Raw genomic sequence first — 13,791 nt, 5'->3', positions numbered from 1 at the left:
TCCATCATACTCAGACAAACAGACCAGTGTACATTCAGGGTGTTTAGTACACCTCCATCATACTCAGTAAGGCAAACCAGGGTACATTCAGGGTGTTTAGTACACCTCCATCATACTCAGTAAGACAGACCAGGGTACATTCAGGGTGTCTAGTACACCCCCATCATACTCAGTAAGGCAGACCAGGGTACATTCAGGGTGTCTAGTACACCTCCATCATACTCAGTAAGGCAAACCAGGGTACATTCAGGGTGTCTAGTTCACCTCCATCATACTCAGTAAGGCAGACCAGGGTACATTCAGGGTGTCTAGTACACCTCCATCATACTCAGTAAGGCAGACCAGTGTACATTCAGGGTGTCTAGTACATCTCCATCATACTCAGTAAGGCAAACCAGTGTACATACAGGGTGTCTAGTACATCTCCATCATACTCAGTAAGGCAGACCAGTGTACATTCAGGGTGTCTAGTACATCTCCATCATACTCAGTAAGGCAAACCAGTGTACATACAGGGTGTCTAGTACATCTCCATCATACTCAGTAAGGCAGACCAGGGTACATTCAGGGTGTCTAGTACATCTCCATCATACCCGGTAAGGCAGACCAGGGTACTTTCAGGGTGTCTAGTACATCTCCATCATACTCAGTGAGGCAGACCAGGGTACATTCAGGGTGTCTAGTACATCTCCATCATACCCGGTAAGGCAGACCAGGGTACATTCAGGGTGTCTAGTACACCTCCATCATACTCAGTAAGGCAGACCAGGGTACATTCAGGGTGTCTAGTACACCTCCATCATACTCAGAGAAACAGACCAGTGTACATTCAGGGTGTCTAGTACATCTCCATCATACCCGGTAAGGCAGATCACGGTACATTCAGGGTGTCTAGGACACCTCCATCATACTCAGAGAAACAGACCAGGGTACATTCAGGGTGTCTAGTACTTCTGCAGGAGGAAGGCAGACCAGGGTACATTCAGGGTGTCTAGTACACCTCCATCATACCCGGTAAGGCAGACCAGGGTACATTCAGGGTGTCTAGTACACCTCCATCATACTCAGTAAGGCAGACCAGGGTACATTCAGGGTGTCTAGTACCCCTCCATCATACCCGGTAAGGCAGACCAGGATACATTCAGGGTGTCTAGTACTTCTGCAGGAGGAAGGCAGACCATGGAAAAGACAAAAAACATTGAGAAATTTGTTACTATGTTATCTGGTGTTATTGTACATGTGTTAGGCGAACACTCTTTTATGATGTAATCATATGTATTTCAACAATATCTCGAGCTCAGACTATGCTGTTGTAAAAAAATACAGCAGCTGAAAATCCTGGTCCAAATATTTTACCAATCAAACACTTTTGACAGCGAGATTCCGCTGTAAGTTCACCCTTTGGGAATCCAAGCTTGTCTGTTTTAGGGAATGGTGGTGACCCTAACTTGCTGGATGAGAACCAACTCACACCTCTACACCGCGCAGTCATCATGACCTGTGATGTTCAGCTTATACGTCTTCTGTGTGACAATGGCTCCAATGTAAATGCTGTAGATCTCCATGGCAACACCCCACTTCTGGCCATGTGTGATACAAGCCTGTCTCAGATGTACATGTCGGCTGATGAAGACATCCTGCCCCCAACAGAGGAGGATGATGTTCCCAGTACCTGCAACATCAGCAACTCCCCCAACAGGACAGAATGCCTCACCTATCTTTTGTCCAGGGAGGACGTGCAGGTCAGTGTATCTCGGCTTCTTTCCCTGAACCCATACAGGATTCCTACACCACAGCTATAGTCCCCAGTTCATGTTGCCGGTCATCAGGGAAGGCCAACTCGGACATGACCTCCAGTTACCCATGCTTGTTGCTAACCATCAGCAGGTCTAGAGTACTGGTAGACCTACCTTGTGTTCTGCAGTAAGTACTGGTAGACCTACCTTGTGTTCTGCAGTAAGTACTGGTAGACCTACCTTGTGTTCTGCAATAAGTACTGGTAGACCTACCTTGTGTTCTGCAATAAGTACTGGTAGACCTACCTTGTGTTCTGCAATAAGTACTGGTAGACCCACCTTGTGTTCTGCAATAAGTACTGGTAGACCAACCTTGTGTTCTGCAGTAAGTACTGGTAGACCTACCTCATGTTCTGCAGTAAGTACTGGTAGACCAACCTTGTGTTCTGCAGTAAGTACTGGTAGACCAACCTTGTGTTCTGCAGTAAGTACTGGTAGACCAACCTTGTGTTCTGCAGTAAGTACTGGTAGACCTACCTCATGTTCTGCAGTAAGTACTGGTAGACCTACCTCATGTTCTTCCAGTAAGTACTGGTAGACCTACCTCATGTTCTGCAGTAAGTACTGGTAGACCTACCTCATGTTCTGCAGTAAGTACTGGTAGACCTACCTCATGTTCTGCAGTAAGTACTGGTAGACCTACCTCATGTTCTGCAGTAAGTACTGGTAGACCAACCTTGTGTTCTGCAGTATACAGCAGACCTGGTGTTGTTTCTGGTGAATGTATCTCGCATCTGGATGTGGTGTTGTTTCAGGTGAATGCACAGAATAACCATGGTCAGACAGCACTGTTCCACTTCTTTGCCAGTGGTGATATGACAAGTAGTCTGTCCCTGCTGTCGGAGGGAGCAGACCCCTCAATACGAGGCACGGTCTGGGAGGCACATCGCAAGAAGAGGTAGGCCTGACTCTGTATCTCCTTTAAAGAAATCTGCACACAAATATTGTTCACTATAATATGGTGTATCAGCATGAAACAATTTAACAAAAAAAATATTTGCAGATTGGTTTCGCCGCTGTTCACCAGTTTCCTGTGGTCAGGGGTGACTGGTGCTGTGCCCCGGGAGGTGGCACATGTAGTGGATAAAGGTCAGTCTGGTGCTTTGTAAATCGTCATACCAATCTTGCTTACAGTCTTCATTGATGATGAAGAATGGTATCACTTCAGAGCTATCACTTCACTCCTTTTTGGTAAACACTAAAGATTAGAACTTGACATCTTGGCCATGTTGAGGACTTTTATTGGTTGTGTTGGATGTGAGATGTAACCAAGATGCAAGACAAAGCTGTTATGGATAACAACTTCTTTATTTACTGTAAAGGTTACGTTTCGGTATAGATCCTATATTCACAAAGTAGACACAATTTATGGATGACAAACTTCTTTAATTACTGTAAAGGCGGCGTTTCTGTATAGATCCTTAAACCGTTGTCAAGCAAATCTGAATGAGGAACATGGTACAGAATACTTACTTACTTACTTACTTTGGAGATTTAACGTGCGCTTTCCGACTGATGCGTATTTCGCACACGGGCCCGGCCAGGCCATTTAATGTGTTTCCGAAAGGGGCGAAAGTGGTCTGTGCAACCCAAGAGGGGGGTTTTAGGGGTTGCTTATATAGAATTTGGGAATTTTGAGATTTGGAATAGATGCCGATGGGATTGGGGAGGAGAACTAAGGGAGCTGGGTATGGTGGATGTTTGTTTGTTTATGTGATTTTGATTTGGTAGGTTATTGTGTTTTTAGATGCGTTTTATTAGTTCCGTTTTTATTAAGAATACGCCTAAGGCCTTGAAGTTTTCTAGTTTATTTTGTGGGTTTAGTATTGCTTCTAGAGTTAGAGCCTTGTTTAGATTGAGGGTGGTTTGTAATGCGGTTTCGATGTGTTAGGTAGTGTGTGCAGTGGATGAATGCGTGTTCTGGGGTTTCTTGTTGTTTGCAGTGTGGGCAGTTACCTGTAGTGTGTTTTTAAATTTTTTTTACGTGGTTATTTAGGTTGGTGTGTCCTGTTTGGAGTTTAGTGATTACTCTGTCGATTTTTTTGGATGGATGGAGAATTTTTGGTTTGGTTAGTGGTTTGCTGAGCACTTTTTTGATTTGGCTATTTGAGTTTAGATATAGGTTATGCCATTTTTTGGTGATTTTTTGCTTGTTTACACTTTTAATTTCTGATTTTGAGATGGGTAAGTTTAAGCTTATTTCTGGGATTTTGAGGGATAGTTTAGCTGCTTTATCGGCGTTTTCATTACCGTATATTCCTACGTGGGCGGGTATCCACAAGAAGGTTATTTGTTTGCCTGCCTTAGGTCGTTGGAGCTTTTAAGTATTTGATTTATTAATTTAGGTCGGTTTTTGGTATTTTTGTTTTGGAGGGCTTGCAGTCCACTTAGGGAGTCGGTAAGTATTAGGATTTTTGTTGGTGGTTTTTGGATTCTTGATTATGGAGGGCTGAGGCCATGCCCATTAGTTCTGCCGTGAATATTGATTGGTTGTTTGGGAGTCGGAAGGATTGTGTGGTTTTAGTTGGTTGTGTGGTATGGACTCCGAAACCTGTGTGTTTGGAGGTCGGATCTGAGGATCCGTCCGTGTAAATGTGACACCAATTTGGCCAATTTTCGTGTATGTATGCTAGTGTGGTAGTTTTAGCTATGTTTGGGTCGGTTTGTTTATTTATTTGGCTAGCTAGTGTTGTGTCTATTTTGGGTATTTTAAGTTTAGGGGTGAAGATATTTGATTGTTTGCAGTTTTGTTTAAGATTTTTAATTTGGTGTTCATTTAGGTAGTTTGTTATTCTTTGGGATATTGGGGTAAGTAAGGGGTGTTTACGAGCTAGAGCTTGGTTTTTGGGGCTGATGTTTTGGTTTATTAAGTTTTGGATGAGAGGGTTTGATTGGGACGCGGCCCAGGAATTTAAGCTTAGCTGTTCCCTGCGTAGACTTAGTGGCATTTCTCCTGTTAAGGTACAGAATAAATATATATATATATATATATAACAGAAGGATAATACTGTAACAACATGATGGACAGAGAACACATAAGGTGGAAGCCAATGAGACAGGAAGCCAATTAAACAGGATATGGCTTAATGAGTTCATAGTGTGCGGATGGGATGATAGACGACTTGTGGCAGCGAATGTGGACTGCTTCTGTTAGTTTTGTTTTAATGAAGTCATGGAGGTTGTTGGAGAGGATCTGAACGTTTTCCCAAATGTGGATGGGGCAGTTGCTGATTTGGTCCGAGATGGCTGATTTACTGTCTGATTTGTTGGATGAAATTTTGTGCTCTTTGATTCTGCTGTTGATGGGGCGTGAAGTTTCTGTACCATGTTCCTCGTTCAGTCTTGCATGAAGACGTTTTTTATCATTAAATTGTGTCTACTTTGTCATCCATCAACTTCTATGTAATGCCTATCAAACAATACATACCCTATATTGTTTCTACTTTGTCATCTGTCAACTTCTATTTAATGCCTATCAAACAATACAGATCCTATAGTGTCTCTCTACTTTGTCATCCATCAACTTCTATGTAATGCCTTTCAAACAATACAGATCCTATAGTGTCTCTTCTTTGTCATCCATCAACTTCTATGTAATGCCTATCAAACAATACAGATCCTATAGTGTCTCTTCTGTGTCTTCCATCAATTTCTATGTAATGCCTATCAAACAATACAGATCCTATAGTGGTTCTTCTTTGTCATCCATCAATTTCTATGTAATGCCTATCAAACAATACAGATCCTATAGTGTGTCTACTTTGTCATCCATCAACTTCTATGTAATGCCTTTCAAACAATACAGATCCTATAGTGTCTCTACTTTGTCATCCATCAACTTCTATGTAATGCCTATCAAACAATATAGATCCTATAGTGTCTCTTCTTTGTCATCCATCAATTTCTATGTAATGCCTTTCAAACAATACAGATCCTATAGTGTCTCTACTTTGTCATCCATCAACTTCTATTTCATGCCTTTCAAACAATACAGATCCTATAGTGTCTCTTCTTTGTCATCCATCAACTTCTATGTAATGCCTATCAAACAATACAGATCCTATAGTGTCTCTACTTTGTCATCCATCAACTTCTATGTAATGCCTTTCAAACAATACAGATCCTGTAGTGTCTCTTCTTTGTCATCCATCAACTTCTATGTAATGCCTATCAAACAATACATACCCTATATTGTTTCTACTTTGTCATCTGTCAACTTCTATTTAATGCCTATCAAACAATACAGATCCTATAGTGTCTCTCTACTTTGTCATCCATCAACTTCTATGTAATGCCTTTCAAACAATACAGATCCTATAGTGTCTCTTCTTTGTCATCCATCAACTTCTATGTAATGCCTTTCAAACAATACAGATCCTATAGTGTCTCTTCTTTGTCATCCAACAACTTCTATGTAATGCCTATCAAACAATACAGATCCTATAGTGTCTATACTTTGTCATCCATCAATTTCTATGTAATGCCTATCAAACAATACAGATCCTATAGTGTCTCTTCTTTGTCATCCATCAACTTCTATGTAATGCCTATCAAACAATACAGATCCTATAGTGTCTCTTCTTTGTCAACCATCAATTTCTATGTAATGCCTATCAAACAATACAGATCCTATAGTGTCTCTTCTTTGTCATCCATCAATTTCTATGTAATGCCTATCAAACAATACAGATCCTATAGTGTCTCTACTTTGTCATCCATCAACTCCTATGTAATGCCTATCAAACAATACAGATCCTATAGTGTCTCTACTTTGTCATCCATCAATTTCTATGTAATGCCTATCAAACAATACAAATCCTATAGTGTGTCTACTTTGTCATCCATCAACTCCTATGTAATGCCTATCAAACAATACAGATCCTATAGTGTCTCTACTTTGTCATCCATCAACTTCTATGTAATGCCTATCAAACAATACAGATCCTATAGTGTCTCTACTTTGTCATCCATCAACTTCTATGTAATGCCTATCAAACAATACATACCCTATATTGTTTCTACTTTGTCATCTGTCAACTTCTATTTAATGCCTATCAAACAATACAGATCCTATAGTGTCTCTCTACTTTGTCATCCATCAACTTCTATGTAATGCCTATCAAACAATACAGATCCTATAGTGTCTCTTCTTTGTCATCCATCAATTTCTATGTAATGCCTTTCAAACAATACAGATCCTATAGTGTCTCTACTTTGTCATCCATCAATTTCTATGTAATGCCTATCAAACAATACAGATCCTATAGTGTGTCTACTTTGTCACCCATCAACTTCTATGTAATGCCTTTCAAACAATACAGATCCTATAGTGTCTCTTCTTTGTCATCCATCAACTTCTATGTAATGCCTATCAAACAATACAGATCCTATAGTGTCTCTTCTTTGTCATCCATTAATTTCTATGTAATGCCTATCAAACAATACAGATCCTATAGTTTCTCTTCTTTGTCATCCATCAACTTCTATGTAATGCCTATCATATCATTCAAGATGCAAGAGACTGAAAGGATGGGGAAGTTATGGAGTGTAGCTTTATATGGATAGGAAATGAGATTTATTCGGTATGCCTGTTTATTATGATTTTGTTATGATTCTTGTGAGAATGTCCTACAAAAATTATGTTGTCAGGTAAAGATGATTAGGAGGATGAAATCTAGTGGCTTTTGTTCACTTTATGTCATTGGTAAATGATAAGGAAATTACTGGATTCTGCATCAGCAAAAACAACATTGATCATAAAAATAGCCCTGCTTTTTAATGAACATGTTGCTTTTTAATTAAGTTTAAGTGTTACATAAAGTTATTTCCCTTACGATAATCTGTATATCAGCAAACTTTGGCACATTTCTGTTTCTGAAATTTGTTATCAGGCTTAGTGGAAGGAAACTGATTTATTCCACTTCTGTGAAATTGTAAACAAAGTAATAAAAGTAATACGTCTAAGGAAGAATTATGTTACTGAAAGTGATATGAGAGTTGATGTCTGTGTATTTGCCAGGTTACTTCTGCAAGCCAGAGATAGCAGGTGAGCTACAGGAATACCTAGAGGAAGACTTCCCCCAGTTCAGTCACCTGTACCCCTACTCAGCACGCCTCATCCCACTGATGTTTGGGGGCGTGACCTCCACCCTTTCCCAGGCTGCAGCGAGGGTCATATTCCAGCAGTGTCTTCTAGCTAATACAAGATGTATACAACGAATCCTGCCTGTTGCGGCCATCCAGAACAGCTTTGATTCCGAGGAGTTGCAGAACTTAGACTTGTATGGTGACTATGTGACTATGGTCCTCAACAGGACGGTTGTGCGTAGCCTGGTACAGCTGTTGGGACTGCCAACAAACTCATTGCTCAACTTTGAGGTGGAGCTGCTGCTGCATCAGATGGCTGTACACTTTGCCAGGTTCAAGCTACGCAGGCCTAACCTAGCCCTATCTGATGAAGATTACACCGACAGTGATGATTCCATTGATACAGAGGAAGGGGATTCTGATCTGGAGTACTGGTAGATGAACCTTGTGTTCCACAGTGGCCAGTACTGTGGATCTGGAGTACTGGTAGATGAACCTTGTGTTCCACAGTGGCCAGTACAGTGGATCTGGAGTACTGGCAGATGAACCTTGTGATCCACAGTGGCCAGTACAGTGGATCTGGAGTACTGGCAGATGAACCTTGTGTTCCACAGTGGCCAGTACAGTGGATCTGGAGTACTGGCAGATGAACCTTGTGTTCCACAGTGGCCAGTACAGTGGATCTGGAGTACTGGTAGATGATCCTTGTGTTCCACAGTGGCCAGTACAGTGGATCTGGAGTACTGGTAGATTAACCTTGTATTCTGCAGTACAGTAGATCTGGAGTACTGGTAGATTAACCTTGTGTTCTGCAGTACAGTAGATTTGGAGTACTGGTAGATTAACCTTGTGTTCTTCAGTACAGTAGATCTGGTGTACTGGGAGAATTACGTTGTGTTCTGCAGAACAGCAGATCTGGAGTACTGGTAGATTAACCTTGTATTCTGCAGTACAGTAGATCTGGAGTACTGGTAGATTAACCTTGTGTTCTGCAGTACAGTAGATCTGGAGTACTGGTAGATTAACCTTGTGTTCTGCAGTACAGTAGATCTGGTGTACTGGGAGAATTACGTTGTGTTCTGCAGAACAGCAGATCTGGAGTACTGGTAGATTAACCTTGTGTTCTGCAGTACTGTAGATCTGGAGTACTGGAAGATTAACCTTGTGTTCTGCAGTACTGTAGATCTGGAGTACTGGTAGATTAACCTTGTGTTCTGCAGTACAGCAGATCTAGAGTACTGGTAGATTAACCTTGTATTCTGCAGTACAGTAGATCTGGAGTACTGGTAGATTAACCTTGTGTTCTGCAGTACAGTAGATCTGGAGTACTGGTAGATTAACCTTGTGTTCTGCAGTACAGTAGATCTGGTGTACTGGGAGAATTAGGTTGTGTTCTGCAGAACAGCAGATCTGGAGTACTGGTAGATTAACCTTGTGTTCTGCAGTACTGTAGATCTGGAGTACTGGAAGATTAACCTTGTGTTCTGCAGTACTGTAGATCTGGAGTACTGGTAGATTAACCTTGTGTTCTGCAGTACAGCAGATCTAGAGTACTGGTAGATTAACCTTGTGTTCCGCAGTTGGGTACAAAATTTCTGAATGGAAATTGTTTTTCTGCAGTCTTGTCAAAAACTATTTTGATACATGTATACAGCGATCTCATGCATGCACTGAAGTTGAGTGAAGCTTTATCTTTACTCATATACAAGTTAGAAGGAAAAGAAAGAAATGTGAACGACTTTTTTTGTAACCATGAAGTTTTATTGTTATTGTCATTAAACAATGTATATATTGGGTCAGGGTCAGGATAGTCCTGTGGGTACCCGGGTCCTACTTGGGACCCACCCGGACCGAGTACCCTGACCGAGTTACCCATCCAAACCCTAAATGCTAGATTTGCCTTGTGTTCTGCTGTACTGCCGGTCTTGAGTACTGGTAGACCATGCTCTTCAGTCAACACTATGTATCTGGATCAGGAGGGTCATCATTGAGAAGGTTGTCATTGTGATGTCATGCTCTTCAGTCAACTCTATGTATCTGGATCAGGCCGGTCATCATTGAGAAGGTTGTCATTGTGATGTCATGCTCTTCAGTCTACTCTATGTATCTGGATCAGGCCGGTCATAATTGAGAAGGTTGTCATTGTGATGTCATGCTCTTCAGTCTACTCTATGTATCTGGATCAGGAGGGTCATCATTGTGAAGGTTGTCATTGTGATGTCATGCTCTTCAGTCTACTCTATGTATCTGGATCAGGCCAGTCATCATTGAGAAGGTTGTCATTGGGATGTCATGCTCTTCAGTCTACTCTATGTATCTGGATCAGGCTGGTCATCATTGAGAAGGTTGTCATTGTGATGTCATGCTCTTCAGTCAGCTCTATGTATCGGGATCAGGCCAATCATCATTGAGAAGGTTGTCATTGTGATGTCATGCTCTTCAGTCTACTCTATGTATCTGGATCAGGCCGGTCATCATTGAGAAGGTTGTCATTGTGATGTCATGCTCTTCAGTCAACTCTATGTATCTGGATCAGGCCGGTCATCATTGAGAAGGTTGTCATTGTGATGTCATGCTCTTCAGTCAGCTCTATGTATCTGGATCAGGCCGGTCATCATTGTGAAGTTTGCCATTGTGATGTCATGCTCTTCAGTCTACTCTATGTATCTGGATCAGGCCAGTCATCATTGAGAAGGTTGTCATTGTGATGTCATGCTCTTCAGTCTACTCTATGTATCTGGATCAGGCCAATCATCATTGAGAAGGTTGTCATTGTGATGTCATGCTCTTCAGTCTACTCTATGTATCTGGATCAGGCCGGTCATCATTGAGAAGGTTGTCATTGTGATGTCATGCTCTTCAGTCTACTCTATGTATCTGGATCAGGAGGGTCATCATTGTGAAGGTTGTCATTGTGATGTCATGCTCTTCAGTCTACTCTATGTATCTGGATCAGGAGGGTCATCATTGAGAAGGTTGTCATTGGGATGTCATGCTCTTCAGTCAACTCTATGTATCTGGATCAGGCCGGTCATCATTGAGAAGGTTGTCATTGTGATGTCTTGCTCTTCAGTCAACTCTATGTATCTGGATCAGGAGGGTCATCATTGAGAAGGTTGTCATTGTGATGTCATGCTCTTCAGTCAACTCTATGTATCTGGATCAGGCCGGTCATCATTGAAAAGGTTGTCATTGTGATGTCTTGCTCTTCAGTCAACTCTATGTATCTTGATCAGGAGGGTCATCATTGAGAAGGTTGTCATTGTGATGTTATGCTCTTCACTCAACTTTATGTACCTAGGTCGGGGTGATCTTCTGGAAAGGTGATTGTTGATATGTTCTATTTCTGTGTTTTACTGCATCTGTTTATGTGTGTCATATGTGGTTGGTTATTCTGTGGCATCTTATATTTCCTGTTTTTCCACAATGAATGTGAGCACATGAGTGTAGTGCATGCCACGTTGTTTACAAGTGGGTCATACCGAGATGTTCTGGTATAGTTGGTTGTTTTTTCTATATTGGACCATACTGTTAAAGTTCCAAACTTACATCATTGTTCCTGTTTTCTTGGATTTGTTGAAGGGATGAACAGTGTCCTGACACATGTTTACTAGGTGTCACAATTCATCACCATACACCCAGTACTTGAGGCTATCCTACAGTTCATCCCAGTATTGATACACCCAGTACTTGAGGCCATATTATGATTTAGTCCAGTATCCATAAGGCCATTCTCTGATTCACCCTAGTATCAATACACCCTGTTCGTAATGCCATGCTACGATTCACCCCAGTATCAGTACACACTGTTCGTAATGCCATGCTACGATTCACCCCAGTATCCATACACCCTGTTCGTAATGCCATGCTACGATTCACCCCAGTATCAATACACACTGTTTGTAATGCCATGCTACAATTCACCCCAGTATCAATACACCCTGTTCGTAATGCCATGCTACGATTCACCCCAGTATCCATACACCCTGTTCGTGAGCCTATTATGTCACACTTGATATTTCAAAGACATTTGTAAGATTTGGTGCATATGGAAGTGTAATGAGATGTGGCACACTAAGTTTTTTTCAGGGTATCAGTAGGTTCATTTAGATTTCTATTCTTGTATCAATATGAAAAGTTTGAACAAGAGTATCAGTATTTCTAGAATTGACCTGATATTTGAAATATGAGTACCGGTAACTATGTTGCAATGTTGAGGCATGTATTATGTTGTAAACTGCATATTTTGATATGTATGATATCGAGGTACAACTGATTTTTATACACTTCATACACAGTAATATTATATGTACTGTCCCCCAGTGTTTCAGTATTGTGACATTTAAGTGTAGATTGTTGTTGATAGGCTATATGTTTGATGAGGGACAGGAAGATGTACTGTTCACAGACTAATGTATACATTCATATGAAGGTGTTATATCATAGGGAGCCTATGCCCTGGTCTGCTGTCATTGTTACTACCACGTACACCTGTATGTTACATATCAGCCTCAGTATAACATGGTATAACTGGGTGGTTAGTGTAGACAATCACAGTTGGCCTTATGGGGAAACACAAGAAATAGAAGTTTGCATTCATAGAGGTACATGAATGTGTGATAGTGGTAACATTTGTCATCCACGTTTGGTAAGAAGTAAACAGAATTTTATTGAATATAACATATGTATGTGAACATTTATATACTATATTCCAGATTAGTTAATTACCCCACTTATAGGTTGTAGTCAGTTAGTTCCATTGCTTGTGTCCCCTTGAAGCATTGATCACAACTTACACCCAACACCACAATACATGACACTACAATACACGACACCACAATACATGACACTACAATACATGACACCCCAACATATAGATGTCACTTGCACATGACATGATACACCCAACACCACAATACATGACACTACAATACACGACATCACAATACATGACACTACAATACACGGCACCACAATACATGACACTACAATACACAACACCGTAATACATGACACTACAATACACGGCACCACAATACATGACACTACAATACTTGGCACCACAATACATGACACTACAATACACGACACCACAATACATGACACTACAATACACAACACCACAATACATGACACTACAATACACAACACCACAATACATGACACTACAATACACGGCACCACAATACATGACACTACAATACACGACAACACAAACACTTCAATAGACGACACTACAATATGCACATGACCTCACAATAACACCCAGAACACAGTGCCAAATGATGCTTGTTTCCACAAGATTAAGGTTTGCATATAGTTTTCAGGCCTGTTGCTGACTAAACATTTGAGGGAGAATTAAATTGATGTGTTTGATCTGAGGTTTTTACTTAAATATACATTCCCTTGATTCTGAAATTACTGTGTGCTCTTGGTGTGGATTAGTTAGCCAGTGATGAATCTTTTCTTCAATCTGAGCCTACCTGTTGTGTATATATAGTGTATGCTTGCTGGAATGACTACATTGCATAATTGTCTTATGATTGTTAATGTGTGATTATTTTATTATTTATTCTTTTGTATGTACATGATGTATGCAGGCTATTTACACTCTACAACTGAATAAAACAAAATGGTTCTTTTGATCATGTGTTAAATCATTGCCCAAGGTACATGGAAACAATGCAGGTCACGCCTGTAGGAAGGAATTTCATTGTGGGTGGACTTATCCTGAGCCCATCTATTAATCGATGAGGGGGGATATATCAGTCCCAAATCATCACAAGGATTTCTAATACTTGTACATTCAAATGTATAGCATTGCACATAGATAGATGGGGGGGGACTGGTTCATACTGCTATATCATTTGCAACAATCGTGTATAAGGACAGATTTTCACCAGCAGCA

At 40.8% G+C, this 13,791-nt stretch overlaps 1 protein-coding gene across 6 annotated transcripts in view; it reads left to right on the top strand.

Annotated features, from left to right (window-relative positions):
• Positions 1-13,528, top strand: part of LOC124122717 — a 48,176-nt gene extending 34,648 nt beyond the window's left edge. For 5 of the 6 annotated variants that reach the window (XM_048384567.1, XM_048384566.1, XM_046485828.2 and 2 more), the window contains exons 6-9: positions 1,429-1,742; positions 2,552-2,694; positions 2,800-2,885; positions 7,816-13,528. In XM_048384567.1, the coding sequence (XP_048240524.1) occupies positions 1,429-1,742; positions 2,552-2,694; positions 2,800-2,885; positions 7,816-8,321 (1,049 nt within the window). In that variant the 3' untranslated portion in view covers positions 8,322-13,528. The remainder of the gene's footprint in view (positions 1-1,428; positions 1,743-2,551; positions 2,695-2,799; positions 2,886-7,815) is intronic. The other variant, XM_046485830.2, reaches the window with a different exon arrangement.
• Positions 13,529-13,791: the final 263 nt, after the last annotated feature.

This window comes from Haliotis rufescens, unplaced genomic scaffold, assembly GCF_023055435.1.
Source record: "Haliotis rufescens isolate VD_foot unplaced genomic scaffold, xgHalRufe1.0.p SCAF_5, whole genome shotgun sequence".
NCBI lineage: Eukaryota > Metazoa > Mollusca > Gastropoda > Lepetellida > Haliotidae > Haliotis > Haliotis rufescens.
The sequence above is the reverse complement of the archived record's forward strand: the minus strand, read 5'-3'. Positions and strand labels throughout refer to the sequence as shown.